At 34.8% G+C, this 17,168-nt stretch overlaps 1 protein-coding gene and 1 long non-coding RNA gene across 12 annotated transcripts in view; one reads left to right on the top strand and one right to left on the bottom strand.

The window, feature by feature from the left end:
• LOC141376378 (uncharacterized) overlaps positions 1–2,255 on the bottom strand; it is a 60,400-nt gene extending 58,145 nt beyond the window's left edge. For both annotated transcript variants that reach the window (XR_012386343.1, XR_012386342.1), the window contains exons 1-5: positions 1,803–2,255; positions 1,461–1,516; positions 1,002–1,055; positions 774–895; positions 279–393 (exon numbers count right to left, since the gene is read on the bottom strand). This is a non-coding gene — a long non-coding RNA (uncharacterized lncRNA). The remainder of the gene's footprint in view (positions 1–278; positions 394–773; positions 896–1,001; positions 1,056–1,460; positions 1,517–1,802) is intronic.
• The window catches only part of postna (periostin, osteoblast specific factor a), a 56,264-nt gene that overhangs the window by 10,040 nt on the left and 29,056 nt on the right, over positions 1–17,168 (top strand). For all 10 annotated transcript variants that reach the window (XM_073914774.1, XM_002663548.7, XM_073914771.1 and 7 more), the window contains 5 exons: positions 12,098–12,162; positions 12,673–12,830; positions 13,028–13,192; positions 14,463–14,609; positions 14,788–14,929. In XM_073914774.1, the coding sequence (XP_073770875.1) occupies positions 12,098–12,162; positions 12,673–12,830; positions 13,028–13,192; positions 14,463–14,609; positions 14,788–14,929 (677 nt within the window). The remainder of the gene's footprint in view (positions 1–12,097; positions 12,163–12,672; positions 12,831–13,027; positions 13,193–14,462; positions 14,610–14,787; positions 14,930–17,168) is intronic.

Genomic DNA, 17,168 nt, shown 5'->3' with positions numbered 1-17,168 from the left:
AAGTGCTCCTTCAGATACTATTTAGTTTGTTTAGTTGCGTTTGATCAGGGTTGGAGCTAAACTCTGCAGAAAGGTCGATCTCCAGGAACAGGGTTGAGCACCCCTGTTTAAGACAATGAAAAATAAGACATCTTAATGATATTTTATATTCAATCATTTGTGAAATTTAAATGACTTATATTCAGTATATACATAACATAAAATTAGAATAAGAATAAAAAAATAATACTCTATGCCAAATAAAATACTTCAGATCTAAATAAAGCAGGTGTTTTTACCTAAAGGTTCCTTTCCTCCAGTTAGTTTAGTTGCAGATCCCTCCACCGCTGTGCTTTATTTGGTTCTTGACTTAAGAGTAACTGGTGTCACATTCCAGGTCCATCACAATCTGAGCTAGAAAGACAATATGGCAAAAGACAAGACACATTTAAATAAGTCTCAGAATAAAATATTTAAAAGGATAGTTTACTTTTCTGCCACCATTACTCCATGTGTTTTGAATCCATTTAAATTTCTGTTGAACACTAAAGCAGATATTTTGAAGAATGTTAGAAACCAGAAACTATTGACATCCATATTTGAACCAAATTTCTTTTAAAAAAAATATGAGTTTGTGTTTAATGGAACAAAAAAAAATCTAACTATTTTGAAACAAGTGGAGGATGCCAAAGATGCTATTATTTTCATTTTTGGGTGAACTGTCCCTTCAATTCAAGTGTCACGCATTACTCATAAAAACTGATGTATCGCTTGAGGAAAACTAAATCAAGTACCTCCTGTGAGCAAGCAGAATCATTATGCCATTGTATTCACCCAACTGACCCAGCCGAGGCTCGAACCAGGAACCTTCTTGCTGTGAGGTGACAGCACTACCTACTGTGCCACTGCGTCGCTACTGGAAGAAGAAGAAAAAGAGGTTGTACATGAAACTCCTCACAACAAATCTGTGAACAACTTGACATTTCAAAATCTAATCAAAATGAGGAAGACATCAACATTACCTTGAATAATCAAGTGAGGAGAGATTGGTAGCATCAGTTTTTCAACATCAATTGCTGTAGTTGCAAAAAAGATAAATATAATGAGAGTAAAATAAGACTTAACATTTAATAATCTAAATCTATGGTACAACCATACAAATCTGTATGGGGTTCAAATAAATTTGTATACAAATCATTCCTTACACCTGAACACCAAAAATAAAATGTACAATTAATGACACAATAACGTTATACAATAAGCTCATTAACCAGTGAGAAATAGACAATTAATATGAATTATGTTAATATTAACGTTAGCTTAAAATACATCAACTGAATTTTATTATCAGCTCAACTTAATAAAACAGTTAGACTTGTTTCATTGGGAGTTTAGTTTGAATAACTAAGTTAACTTACAGTTTACAAATTTAACCATAATGATAACTTGGTCATAATGACCACATGAAGACCAGAGCTTACCTTAACGTTAAACGTTTAACTTTTCATGGTGACTTTGCCTTCATCTCAGTGTTGTGCTGAAATAGAGAATTCATGAATGCAGTTAACCCCAAGTAAAAGATACGTTTTTTTTCAGGTAACTTAACGTTACTATGGTCAAAAACTCACTCAAGATAAACTCACTGTACCTTATCTAATACCTCGCAAACACTACAAACACGGTCTGGCGTCGAATAACGTGACATAAGTACCTAACTTACAACTAAAGTAACTTGGTTAATTATTTTAAATTACACACACACTACACGGAAATATAGACAAAACAATCCTTTAACGAACAGAATTTGACTTTTAAACACTTACCGAGGATGAATTCACTGGAAGAAAAGGCGACAGGTGGATTTCAAATTAGGAGAGCCGTTGCTTGCCTGGTGAAGGTCGAATCGAGTCGGCTCGGCTTTATGAATCGGCTCCTTAGAACAGTAAAGAGTCGAATCCGCCTAAAACCGATTCCTTTTTGTATATTAAGAGCTGCGTCCCAAATGGCACACTATACACTATGCACTCATGCACTATGCACTTATGCACTTACACACTCAACAGGATAGTATATGTATGTAGTGTTGTCCCAAATGGCACACTAATGTTTTTTTACTAAGCGGATATTCAAACCGTTTCCCTGATGACGTTTGACGGTTGCCAAATCAGTGAAATAAACAACCCAATTATCAAATATTACCTGCCGTGAGTATAACCGCATTCACCATCGGGAGGCGCTATAATCACTCTCGTAGGAGAATTTTGCTTTCACCATCCAAAATAAATAAAGTTATCCAACATGTGCGTCCGATAGCTCCGCCCCTTCCGCTACGTAAGCAAACCTGCGGTCGTTGAGTGCGTGAAGTGTCCATCATTCCACACTTCATTTTAGCGGCTGAATGAGTGCATCATCCGGGTAATTAAAGTGCACTTATTATTTTTAGAGTTTTCAGTGTGAACACACTACTTACACTATTTATACTACAAAATGGCGTAGAATAGTGCATAAGTATGCGATTTGGGACGCAGCTATTGTAAGACACAACAATGAATCATTACTATTTCGTTATACTGCTCGGCCACACACATTTATACACATATTGCTGAATGTGCTTGTGAACACGTGTGATAAAATAATTCCCGAGCAAACGGTTCAATCCGATTCGGTGTCGTTTGTGTGCTGAACCGAACCAGTGCAAACGTGATATTGATAAAATAGTAATATTGTTTTTTTCTTCTCACTTTACCAGCGAAAATATTACATATATCTGACTTTAACAATAAGAATAAGGTTCGCTTGAAGTGTTTTGAGAATTAATATTTTTTTCTCCCAGAGTTCATTTCACACCAACAAGCAAATATGGCGGATGAGAAAAGCCAGATCATATCATAAATATTGCGTTTAATATGTCACGAAATGAAGTTTTAACAGTTTTTCATGCGAGAATGTAGTTCTTCCAAACTCAAATCTGTGGTTTGTTTTTAGATATCATGTCTAATTTTAAGTGTGCTTTGCCGATAGGGGAGATTCTGACCTCCAGGGGTTGACGGCGCTCCATCACTCATGTATCCGGCAAACCTCATGCTTTAATCGGCCTAGATATTATTGAGACATGCCCTGTCTTAGATGACTAGATAATAAATGTGTTATGAAATAAAGTTTTAACCGTTTTTCATGCGAGAATGTAGTTGTTTTAAACTCAATTCTGTGGTTTATTTATTAAGATAGTGCGTATTTAAAAATGTTGTTTTGAAAATGCGGAGATATGTGACCTCTACGGTGGCCAATATGGGCGCCCAATATTCTTGAATCCGTCTAAAGCAGGTTGGTCACTCTGACATTTAAGCTGACTTTGAAATCATTTTGTGTGTTTAACAGTCTTTGGTTACGTGAATCAATTTATTTTTGTTCCAATTTACTTTTTGGTTTAGCACAAAGTTATGTTTATTAAATATTATTTAATATTTCCATGTTGCCTTATAAAGTGCACCCAAAAATGGAAAACCAGGGGACAGTTTAATGCACTGAACAGTCTGAAGAAACTGGTTAGGTTATTTACTTCACAAAATAATTTGTCTAAAAATAAATAAACATAATAATCATAATATATAGTGTGTGTGGAGTTGTTCTTGGTCATTTGCAGTACTGTATTTAGATGCACAGTAACGGATTTTTCCCCAAAATTCTTTATAAAATCTACAGTAACATACTGTTAACCATGTTCACAGTATAGAAAAGTTGAAAATACATTATTATACTGTGAAAACAACAATATATACAGTAACACACTGTGCACAGCTTATACAGTAAAAAACTGTTGAGAAATGCAGTATAATACTGTGAAAACAACAGAAATCGTTTACAGTGAAGACCAAGATGTGTGTGTGCGCTGTTCCTATAATATTTTTCTTCTGTAGAAAGTTTATTTGTTTAAACTTATTTTCTTTATTTCAGCTTGAATAAAAGCTTGTTTAAAACATTTTAAAGTCAATATTATTAGCCCCCTTAAGCTATTTTTTTTCGATTGTCTACAGACCAACTCACTGTTATACAATGACTTGCCTAATAACTCTAACTTGCCTAGTTAACCTAATTAACCTAGTCAAACCTTTAAATTACATTGAATTACACTGAATACTAGTGTCTTGAAAAATATCTAGTCAAATATTATGTACTGTCACCATGGCAAATATTGGTTTACGAGGACATGCCTTATGTCCTCATAATTCAAAATGCTAAACAAATCATGCATAATGGTGTCTATTGACATTAAAAATTTGCCACAGGTTTCCTGTAGGGGTTGGGTTTATGGATAGGATTAGGGTACTGTAAGGCCATATAATTAGAGGTTTTTTATAGTATAAAATACATTAAGCCTATGGAGGGTCCTTGTAATCCATATATAAAAGTATGTGTGTGTGTGTGTGTGTGTGTGTGTGTGTTAGTGTGTGTGTATGTACGGCCTTGTTTTTCATGCAACTGCATGTCAAGGGACCTACAGAACAAATACTTTCATGCCAGTGCAGTCTTCAGACATTCATTAATTTGAATGAGTGAAAGGCGTGAAAACAAATAAGACCTCAGCTCCTTTCTTAAGCTTTGACTTATTTCGTAACCGTCGCCCTCAGTTCAACCCTCTCACGAGAGCATTATAAAGAGTCTCATGTGTTCTTTAATTAATGTCCTGAGATTTTACAGCTCAATTGTCCTCCTCGTTCTCACCTGCAGTGTTGTTTTTCTCCTGGATTTCTTCCAGTGACTGCAGCCTCACTGGTCACTGGAGGAAAACATCTGAAAGCAGTTTGAAAGTGTCTCCTGGGAGGTCAATAATAAAAAGCATTTTAAAAAATGGCTCCTGCCTGGCGTTTTTCCCCAGTTCCCCCTGAATTAACTCTGGGCAGCAGTGGGTCCGGATATGCCCAGTTTGCAGTCTCTGCTGTGGCCACTTTGGGGAAAGTTTGAGTCAGGCTGCTCTCAGGGGTCCCGCTGGCTTCCTCTTTCCTTCCTTCACTAACACTGGGAACATTGTTTAGTGTCAGGGGATGAACTTCACCACAGCTGCGATGTCTGTACATATAAATACTATCATGATGTTTAAAAAAAAAAGCAGAGCAGTTTATTCTGTGCAGTGTCAGGTGCGTTTGTCCAACCATATCGCTATCTGACAAACAGCAGGGCTGCATGGCATGATAATTCTCAAAACCACAGATTAGTAATGGGAGAATTATTTACATGGCATCTACAGACAGCTGTTAGAAAGCCTTTTTTCCCTTTAAAACAAGACAGCTTTTAGGCTAGTGTCCAACATTCAGATTACTGTGTTTGCTCTTTATAAATATCGTAAAAGACTTTGAGCTCATTTAAATATAAATGCAATAAAAAAAACTTTTAAACAAATTTAAAGGATATTTAGCCTGAGAAAGAGGTTTTGTTTTCTTTACTAGCTTTTTCCCACATTGATTTTTTTTAAAGTATTTTGATGTTTGCTTTAATATCACTGTTGTTTCTGTTGAAGGGATGGTACATCAAACATTTTAAATTTGCTCTTAATTTGCTCACCCATGCAGGCCATCCAAGATGTGACTTTATCTTGAGTAGCACAATGAAGAAGATTTTTCACTGAAATCGTGGCCTTCAGTAAAAAGCAGTGCTGTGCTAGTTGCTGAAAAGTAGCAACTAGTTACAGTTAGTTACTTCATTCAAAAAGTAACTCAGTTACTTTATACACCAAAAAGTAATGCATTTCAGGTAAATGTACTTTTTGAGTTACTTTTCCAAATAACATTTTTAATGCTCCCATTAATGCCCTTATAACGTTACTTTTGTGCCGCTTGGAGAATACACTGTTGATCAGCTTCACAGTTTTAATTAATCTGCATTCTCACAACTAAAACACAAAACAAACCTAAACAAAAAGTGAATTTTAAACACTTAGTTAAGTCAGACCAGCAGCACAAAAATTAAAATATCTCACAAGGTGATAAACCAGCTAAATAATATATTCAGCATTATATAAGTTTGTATTTAACCCGTAAACATCACAGCTTCACAGCTTGAGTATAAACACTTGCAACAATATACAACAAACACAAAACCTTTATGAAATAAATAAATTAAAGTCATTTGAATTATCATTCAGAATCAATTTGGTGAAAATTACAGACAACCATAAATTTGATGCATTTTAAACAAACTTAACAGCTGCTCAAAACTAAAATCTTTTAGCAATAACCACAAATTAAATGTGGTATGTCAACAACTTATGGAAAGGAAGCTGTGTATATTCCGTGCAAAATCTGCTGTTTTATACAGCTTTAAAACTATGTAAAACAATCAAAATTAAATCACTGCATTTTCTGAGCAGTACAACATTTACATTTAAATAACGTGTTCGAAAATATAAAAGAAATGTAATAATAATAATAATAATAATAATACATTTTATTTGTAATGCGCTTTTCTTATACTCAAAGCGCTACAGGCAAAGCACTAAAACACAATGCAAGCAAAACAGCACAACAATAAAAGATGCAATAAAACAATAAAAAAAACATGAACCATAAGATAGAAATAAAAAGTTATAAGAAGTCTTAAGAAGTTTTAAAAAGTTTCTTAAAACAGTCAAGAGAGGCAGCATTCCTAATGCTGAAGGGGAGTTCATTCCAAAGCTTAGGCGCACTGTGTGAAAAAAGCCCTCCCACCCATGGTCTTGAGATTACACCTTGGCTGATGCAATGTAAGTCCCGATGCAGAACGAAGACTGCAGGCTGGAGTGGCGAGGGTCACCAGGTCGCAGATGTAACTGGGTGCTAACCCATGCACTGCTTTGAAAGTTAAAGTCAAGGTTTTAAAATCAATCCGTGCCAGTGTAATTGTTGTAGCACAGGAGTAATATGGTGGCGTGATGATGTGTGTGTTAGAACCCATGCAGCGGAATTTTCTATATATTGTGGTCTTTTGAGAGAACTTGCAGGTAAACCACCAAAAAGTGAATTACAAAAATCAAGACGTGATGTGATGAAGGCATGGATAATCCTCTCTGCATCAGAGAATGTGTCACTGTGTCTAATAAACTAATCCATTTTTTTATACAGACAACAAATGCATGCTTATTTATTATTGAAACAACAAACATGGTAGTGTTAGTAATTAATAATAGGAACGTTAATGGTCTCTCAGTCTCTCTCGCGAGCACACTTAGTCAGCCTCGCGCATACCTGCACACTTGGTGTACCTTGCGTGCATTCGGTCTCTGCTTTCGCTTGACTTTTGTTCAGTCTGGACAACATGTCTTCTATGTGGTGATTGGTTGGCACTTAGCAATGCCAGAATGCGTTGTCGATGTAAACAGGAAGATGTGGGTAGACTGCAGCCAAGATTAACTTAGTAGTAAGTAACGAACAAGCGCATCATATTGTTACGATAACATAGTTACTACTGTATATTTAAAAAGTAATGCATTACAGTAATAGTTACTGTCAAAAGTAATGCCGTTACAGTAACATTATACTAATAATGCGTTATTGCCCAACACTTGTGATTAATGCAACTCAACAGCTTCAGAACATATACTGTACATACAAACAAAATTATTATGTGTGACTCCGGACGATATACTGAGGTCTTATGAAGTCAATTTATGAGTCTAAAACTGAACTTTATTTACAGAGTTATTTAATCCACAGCCTCAACAAATGGTCAGTACATCTATAACAGGCTGATTTTTTTAAAAGGTCCATTGTTAATTGACAGTATAGTGTAAACGTATAATACACTGCAGGCAAATTCACATTAATAACTTAAGCATAAGCTAAATCTAAGCCTTTTGAGCTCTAGGTTGCATTGAAGCCTATTGAAATAAACTTCGCTCACAGATTTTCACTTTCCAAATTTCATGTGAAATGACATTCAGATTAAATGAATCAACTAATTGATTTATTTACATGAGGAAAATGCTCCAAATGTTTTATAAGAGATCTCTTGAGTTCATATTGCGAAAACTTAAAATCCGTTGCTTTGAGTTTGATCTGTTGCACGTTTCAAATGACAAATCCACTAGGGGCACTCTACATGTTATGTATATTTGAAATATGTTACTTAGGATACGTTTTGTTGTATGTTTCAGATACATTGTCAGATACAAGTCCATAAGAAGGCAGGGCTTGTCGTAAAGATCACCCAGTGAACCACTGATCTAATCCCCCCCCACCCCCCCCCCAAACCAAACCAATATCAATTTCATAAGCAAACATGTGAGAAAAGTAGACTGAAACCACATATATTTACCATGATTGTAAATTTTTTTCATGTTTTAATGGACTTGAATCTGAGCATTCTGTATCACATTTACGACATTGTACAAAGTGAGCTATCAATCAAATTAACCACGGCAGAAAAGTTGTCCGAACTTGAGAAAAACCTATTCGGTTACAAATCATAGACATTGTTAAGTTGTTTTGTGGTATTTATTTGGTGCTGTGAAAACAACTACAGGAAAATAATCCTTCATTTGTTTATAATATTTCTTTATAAGTATCATTAGTGTGAAAAGGATGAAATCCGTAGAATTATGAGTAAGAAATATGTAGAATTAACACCCCATAGTGTTAATTTTACATAGAAATTGCAGTCAAATGTATGTTTAAGTATGTTTAAGAACTCAATTTGTATTTGAAAAAAAAAACCTTTTCTTTATGTAGTCTATCACATACACCTGTCTAAACTAGGAAAATAATGATATGTTGATGAAGATTTTCTAAGCATATCACATACTGTAGTTGTGCTTGGAGATTGTAAAACCTTTGTACTGTACAGTATGTGCTCCAGGTTTCATTCTATGAGAAACATCTAATATCTGGTTCATACTTGCATGACACATAACTGAGACCACCTGAGCAATAAAAGTTTCCTTTGAGAGCACATATCCACCTGTACTCTCATCATGTGTTCAATAAACCGCTGGAACACTTCACAGCCCCCCCAAATGCATGCCAGATATACTGTAGAGATACCAGTTTGAAGTTAGTGTTGAAAAATAAGCATCAATCTTCATGCTGTCAAAACAGAGCCCAGAGGCAAGTGACCTCACACGCTTCAGACGGTGTGCTTTCTCTGTCAGGGCTGGCTCACATTTGGGTCGTTGCCCTCTTATGTTGTCACATATCTCAGGATTTTGCACATGAGGTAATGCTGTGTAACCCGAGGGATTGTTTTTCTGTCATGGAACATCATTTTCTGAACAGATATGCAGGAAATTGCTGTAGTATGATTTCTTTTGTGGGTCAATGTGAGCTGAAAGTGTATTTTTGTCCCTGTTTACATCTGAAATTAAGGTGTTTTTGTCATTTCAAACACTACTGCAGGTGATGCTAAACAGATGTTCTGAAATGTTTTCATATTGTCAATTTCTAGAGGTAGTCAGAAACACATTGACTGGTTTGCTTTCATTGTGTACAGTAGTTTTTAACAATGTTGTTTTGCAGCAAGGATTCAAACAAAAACCAACATTGTTTGTTGTAGTTTTCCTGCTATTAGAGCAGAAACAAAAAACTGCTGTTCTCTGTTTTCTGTTGTCTCTTTTCAGGTTCATTTGTAAATCACATTAGCTTGTATTGCTATATTATTGAAAGATCATAAAATGGTTACACATATGCTGTTAACGATTTTTGTAAACTATACATTATTTAACCCTAACATGAACTGGGCGATTAATTGGAAAGTAATGGGAATCGACATTCAGAAACTATAATCTAATTATTCAGGTCAATATTTTCAATTACTTTCCCTACCGTGTGTAGAGTCATGTGACCCCACTCTGTTAAGGCTGATTTATACTTCTGCGTCAAACACACGGTATGGTTCGGCACAGCCATCGTGTGTTCGCATACCTGCACACCTCTCAAGAAATCAACTACACGTGGCACGTTTGCACTGAGCCCGATGACGTTTGCACTAGCACGATAATTGGAAGCTACATCAGATGCCTTGAGATGGCAAATTTTCTATTACGATAAAATTATTATTTACATTACAATAATTAATCACTGACGATTCAAGATGTCACTGGTTTGAGCCTCGGCTGGGTCAGTTTGCATTTCTGTGTGGAGTTTGCATGTACTCCCCGTGTTCGCAGGGGTTTCTTCCTGGTGCTCCGGTTTCCCCCACAAGTCCAAAGACATATGGCATAGGTGAATTCGGTAAGTTAAATTGTCCATAGTGTATGTGTGTGAATGAGTGGGTATGAATGTTTCCCAGTGATGGGTTGCAGCTGGAAGGGCATCCGCTGCGTAAAACATATGCTGGATAAGTTAATTCCACTGTGGCGACACCTGATTAATAAAGGGACTAGTCATGGAACGATAACCATTTTCAAGGTGTACCGCGGTTTGAAAAAGGCAAGGTTTTAAAACCGCCAAAACTTTCTGTAATATCGTTCTTAAGGTATGTGTACGATTTTTTATTTACATTTTTTTGCTTTTTTTGGGGGACAACTGTAGACAGCAGAAAAAAATATCCAAATATGCCATTTTAATAGTAAAGAAATCTGTGTTTTTTTAAATAATGAAGACAGCAGAAGTTAATGATTAATTTGTATTACTTTGCCTGGCATGTTTACTGTTCCAAAAGATTATAAAATCTTTAAAAAAAATTAAATATATTGTTTTCAAAGAGGATTTATTATTATTTTTTTTACCCAGACATTTAAAAAGAATATATTTTAATACAATAAACACAATACCGTGAGACCATAAAACCATGATATTTTTATCCATGGCTATCATACCATCAGAATCTTATACTAGCCCATGTCTAAAAGGGACTAAGCCAAAAAGAAAATGAATGAATGAATGCATATAAAAGTTATTTTATTTAGAAGAGATACTGCTTATTTTCTACTTTTAATATGGAAAACACTGGAGATAATACATTTTGTTTCCAAAAGTGCCAAAAAATTATTTATTTTCACTTTTTTTATAAGAAAAAAGTAACTGGTTTAAGGCAGTGTGTGTTTTAATTTCAGATGTTCAACGTTGATGTTCAATAAATAATCATAGATATTTGATTGTGAGATTGTTTCCTTCAATTATTTTAAAATCAAGTAATGCACCTTTCATTGAGAAATCTCTCACTTGTAATTAAAAAAACTTATCAGTGAACTATGAGGGCAAAAACATAAAATAAATAAATAAATAAATATAAAAAATAATCCTTCATTAATTCCAATCGAGTTAAAATGTTCAATCAATCAAGATTTTTATTTTAGGCCAAATCGCACAGCCATAACATGAACTCTTTTTTTACTGTAGGAGAGTTATGCTGTATGTTATTGTATTTTAAAGTTGCATTGTGAAACTTTCCTGTATATTATAATAGATTTACAGTAAGTTACTGGCGAACTGCTGCCATCAAATTACTGTAGATTCTACAGGAAATTGTCAATAGTGTACAATAGGCCATAAACCCTCCTCTCATGAAAGTGAACAAAAGAGATGAGAATGTGTTTCTTTTTTCTACTTCTGAACCAATTATCCAAAATACATTTGTATACCAGGTGTAAACAGGGCATTTGCTTCTTATTATTTATTTATTTATTTTATTATTTATTTTTTAGAATTGTTCACTTACTGAAAATCAACAGAAATTCACATTCATTTGAAATATGTGGAACCTGTATAAACAGTGTACTTTGCATACATTATGCGTTTTTGAATGTTTCAATCTGTAAATGTGAAAAACGTTTAAAATTTATTATTATTTTTTTCTTGATTAGATAAATGTGTGTCCTAATATATGCATTGAGTCCATCAGTTTTTGCTCCACTCGGCTTTAAAAAAAGAATGTGGAAAAGTTCAAAACAAACTGAGATAAAAGTCCAGATGGTAGAACAAATGTTTTATATGCAGAAGACGCATCTGTACACATTTAAATATCAACACAACATCCTTAAATAATTAAGCACGTCAGTTTTCTGAACTGAATTAGTACAAAATTTCAGTTACTTTCATTTATTTCAAAAAATAAAAACATTTAAATCATACACCAATTGGCAGGGTGTGATTTTAGTTTGATGTACTAAATGCTTCTATTTTAATCTATATTCTGTCTTTATTCTCTGCAGGATTGTCTTATATGAGTGCTGCCCAGGTTACATGAAGTTAGAAGGGAAACGTGGGTGCCCTGCAGGTCTGAATTCATTCATATCAGGAATACCGATACTAGATAATATTTTATATTATGATTGCCAGAGTGGTTGTTAGTAGATTGTAATATTTTGCTTGGCTTATCATCCACTGCTCAATAACTGCATATCATGAGGTGTCTGTTGTACAAATACTTTAAAATTCAATGCTGAATGTTAATATATATGGTTATTTATATTGGTATATGCCAACAATTACTGCACATTCGACTTCATTTTAAGGTCATGCTTGGATTAAATGTCAGGTTATTCATTGACTTGGAGTTCAGCAGAGGAGAACCTTAGATTTTGTTCTATAAACAAGACCTGAATCCAGCTGGCTGTATAGTTAAACATGAGGTTAATGTGCCACAGCTAGTCTTGAAGGTTCACATCTTCTGAATGGAGCCTGACTTTGGATTATGTGTTGTATTGTTACTCTGTCTATTTGCTGGAAACCTACATGAGAGTCTTTGTGCTAATGTGAACTCTGTAAACTTTGCTCTTTCACCCAGTGGCCCCCATTGACAGCGTTTATGGCACCTTGGATCTGGTAAAAGCCAAAACCACTCAGCAATATGCGGATCAATCCAAACTGAGGGAAGAAATTGCGGGAGAAGGATCTTATACAATATTTGCGCCCAGTGACGATGCCTGGGAAGAGTTAGATCCTGTGAGTCACTTCTTTCAAGCCGCAGTATTTGCATGCTGTTTAAATCGCTGATCCAATGTGTGTGTTACTAATAAGCATGTTAGAGCTCTCAGTGGAACTTATTCAAAAGAAATAAATTCAGGAACATGTAGTCATGCTTTTCAGATTTTTTCCCAGTGCAAAGCTCTCACGATTGATCAATGTCTTTATATTTGCAGGCATCGAAGGCTGCTGTGATCAGCCTTGGAAACACTGAGCTTTACAATGCACTTCACTATCACATGGTCAGCAAACGGTTTCTCACCAAGGACTTGAAGAATGATATGACCCTGGAGTCCATGTTTAACAAACAAGGCCTCCATATCAATCACTACTCCAATGGAGTATGTTTCTCTTTCCTTCTGATTCACTGTGTGTGAATGAAATCATGCCATTGTATTGCAGTTATTTATGTCATATTTATAAATATTTTGAATATATTCATTTTTAGATTTTCAATTTTCCCTTTATTTAGGTTTCGGTTTTAGAAATGATATTTTATCTTTTGTGTGTGTGTGTGTGTGTGTGTGTGTGTGTGTGTGTGTGTGTGTGTGTGTGTGTGTGTGTGTGTGTGTGTGTGTGTGTGTGTGTGTGTGTGTGTGTGTGTGTGTGTGTGTGTATTTTCAGCTTTTCTTTTTTTATGAATGTAATCTAATTTTAGTGATTTTTATCAGTTTAACTTAATTTGACTTTAACTTTTTAGTCTAAATGCATTATTTTAGTTTAGTTCAGCTTAAATTAGAACATTGCTACTTGTATTATTTTTGAATAAGTTAATAACTACAACGTAATGTAATAAAAGACCCAGCCATCATTTAGAGAGTTAAATCTGCCATCATTTAGTCCTATTAAAACTCCAGCATGTTATTGTGTGCATGTATGATGTTACTCCTTTAAACATTTATAAGCTTTTCGCGAGTTCTAAGCTAACAATATAAGTTAGTTACTGAGCAAACTGACCACACCACAAAAGTTGTACATATAGAGATAGATAAAGTAGGTGAGGCAAACATGTTTGTTTACTAATCCTACCAATCGTTAGGTTGTTTTGTGGTTTTTATTTGTGGTGTTTTATTTGGGGAAACCGGAGCACACGGATAAAACCCACATGAACATGAGGAGAACATGCAAACTCCACACAAGAAATGCTAACTAACCTAACCGGGGCTCAAACAAGTGACCTTCTTGCTTTGAAGTGACAGTGCTAACCACTGAGCCACCACGTCGCCTGAAGTTCAAAGAACTGTCGATAATATGTCTCTTTAAATATTCCTAATTATATGGAACAGACGTTGTTGTTGTCGTACTGCCCTGTAGCATTCATTTTACCTAGAAACTGTATTCAATTGGATGTCAAAGTAAGATTTAGCATTTTCACATAAATGTAGACATTTCCAATGATCATGTGTTGCAAAATGACTGTACAAACCAACAAATGTATCATTTTTAATTTAGGATTTTGGACAGGACTTCAAGTAAACATATTATTCTCGCTCCTGTTGTTACAAACCTTGATATCTTCATTTGTGTTCCACTGAAGAAATAAAGATATTTTGATGAAAAACTTTATATAATGCAAGTAAGCAACCCTTCCTCTGCTTCAATGGTTTGCAGGTTGTCACTGTGAACTGTGCCAGGATCATTCACGGCAATCAGGTGGCCACTAATGGAGTTGTGCATGTCATTGACCGGGTCATCAGCGTCGTAAGCCAAACAATTAAGGATGTGATTGAAACCAATGATGATCTGTCTTCACTAAGTGTACGTGTTATCATAATCCTTATTTTCTAAATGAATGTGAGCATAGCTCTCTGGAGAGTTGATGGTCTTTTGATAGGAGCCCAGCAAAGATGATCCATATATATAATATGCGTTTACTTTGAGCATTTTCTACACACACAAAAAAAAAAAAAACATTAAATTGTACTGTGTTTGATAGGGAGTTGTAGTGAGTGCAGATCTCCAAGACCAGCTTGGTGAGCCTGGACACTACACACTGTTTGCTCCAACCAACGAAGCCTTTGACAAGATTAACGCCGATGCCCTGGAAAGATTAATGAGTGACCAAACTGTGATTCAAGGTAAATCTAAATACTGTACCTACATTCTGTTAGACCAAAATCATCATTGAGAAAGTATCAAGTATGGGATTCCTGTTGAGGGACTTTGGTCAAAGCTACACTCTGAACAAAGATGCTTCATATTCCTGCAGATCTATTTAGAACCATATTGAAGAACTGTTTTTGTCTGAAATGGTTCTTTGTGTTACATTTTAAGGTTCTTTATTCCCATCTTTTCAATTTTTTTTACATATATAATCTTAGTCAAAATAGTAAAAAAAATATCTTCAAAGCTTCTTGATTATTAATTTACTGGAGGTGAAAAATGTTTTATACAATACAAAAGCACTGATTTTATTGGCAACATGTCAGTTTAGGTGACAATTTATGCTATTGACTTGTTCCCTGGTTTTTATGCTAGTATTATAAGTTAATGGTGCAGTCGGTGATCTGCCACAATGCTAACCGGTTAGCATAATATCTTTGAAACACAGTCCCTCCACTGCTGTCCAAAGCCACGGCTTCTGAAACACTAACACATGCACCTTAAAGATGACCACAGACAACCTACTAGTTTGTGTTATTTGCCAGTTAGAAAACTTTTTTTTAGTGTTAACTTTATAGTAACTTTATAATTCTACAATGCTGAATGAAAAACTGTATTATATCAAGCACTTTTTCAGGTGTGTAGCAAGAAAAACTTGTCATAATGTGCAATATTTCATGCATGCAAGGATAGCTGGTCTCACTCTCTCAAGCATTTTGTCCTAAAGCGACTACTGTATTTTAGCGATTGGCTGGCGGAATTACACTGATTACTAAGCCATACAAACATGAAATTTCATAGCAAGGTCAACAATATAGGGAGCGCATCACAGGTTGTCGATGTTCAAAAATGAACCAATGTGATATGAATATAAAAGCAACTTCACCTCTGTAAAGCAGGCTAGGCGGAGTAGCGCTATTTGCTAATGTTTTGTTACTAAACTAAATAAAAATCTACATTATTGATGCTGTAAAAGGTCCCTTATGAAACTGAAAATAGTCACATCCGTCTTTTACCAGAAGATTTTAGTGGCTGAACTACACTTTCATGCATGTTATCCATTCATAACACACAATCTACATCCGCTTTGCATAAAATACTTTTAAAGCTGAACATTACCTGTCTAAAAGGAATACTTCAGCTATGGTGTCATCCTTCATTCAGCATGCAAAAGAAACTCCAATATTTATTCAGATTTTAAAAAAGTTTTGATCAGCATTTGTTTTTACCACTATGACTCGTGTGCACATGAATGTGCGGCGCATGGCATGCGCAAATGGCGAATCTGCATTACAGATGTGCGGATTGTTCAAAATTATATTTGTTGACAGACTGTTTGGACTACTTATTGGCTAAACATTTTTTAGTCTTATGTCTTACCCAGAATATAAAAATACATATAAATACATTTAGATCATCTACTTTAATCATCACTATTGGAATGTGATGAGACTTTCAACCAGCACGACAACAAATGTTTCTTAAGACATTCACCTACAGCACCTTTAATGGTTTGTTAATAATCTGAATTGTTTTCTAAACTAAAGTGTTACATTTTTTTTAACAAAGAGTCTATAAAATGCCTTTAAGATTACATGAACAGTATACACCTGAAATATGGTTATAGAACCTTTCTATTCGAGCCTAAAAAAGACTCTGTTGTTACTGGAAGTAAAAAAAAAAATCTAATCTGGTACTGTTTACATGTTTCTTAAAAGTTTATTAGCAATTCACCCAAAGTCAGTTTTAACGCCTTATTATACACTGTAAAAATTATTTTTTCAACTTTATTTTCAGTGTTGGATTTTTGTCAGAAAAACATTTAGTCAGCATGAACAATCAGACTACATTAATCAGATTACTACATTACATTAAGATACTTTTTTAATGCAAAAAGCTTTATATTCAGCAAGAATGCATTCTTTTTTTAATGAAACAAAATATGTGTATTACAAAAGATTTTGTTTCATTGTTCAAATAGAAACAGTTATTTTAGATGTAATGTTTCACAGTGTATTTTTGTTCAGCCTTTGTCAGCGTATTTAAAAAAAAATCCAAACTCCAGTGTACTGTATTTGTACGTGCAGAGGATGAAAAAAACATCATCTCAACAGAATCGAGAGCCCAGCAAATTTAAGTAAACTCCACAAATGCTTTCCGATCCTAGCCGTGGCACATTCTCAGACAGTTGGCAAACACCAGATCTGGCTGCAG

Source organism: Danio rerio, chromosome 10, assembly GCF_049306965.1.
Source record: "Danio rerio strain Tuebingen ecotype United States chromosome 10, GRCz12tu, whole genome shotgun sequence".
Taxonomy (NCBI): domain Eukaryota; kingdom Metazoa; phylum Chordata; class Actinopteri; order Cypriniformes; family Danionidae; genus Danio; species Danio rerio.
The sequence above is the reverse complement of the archived record's forward strand: the minus strand, read 5'-3'. Positions and strand labels throughout refer to the sequence as shown.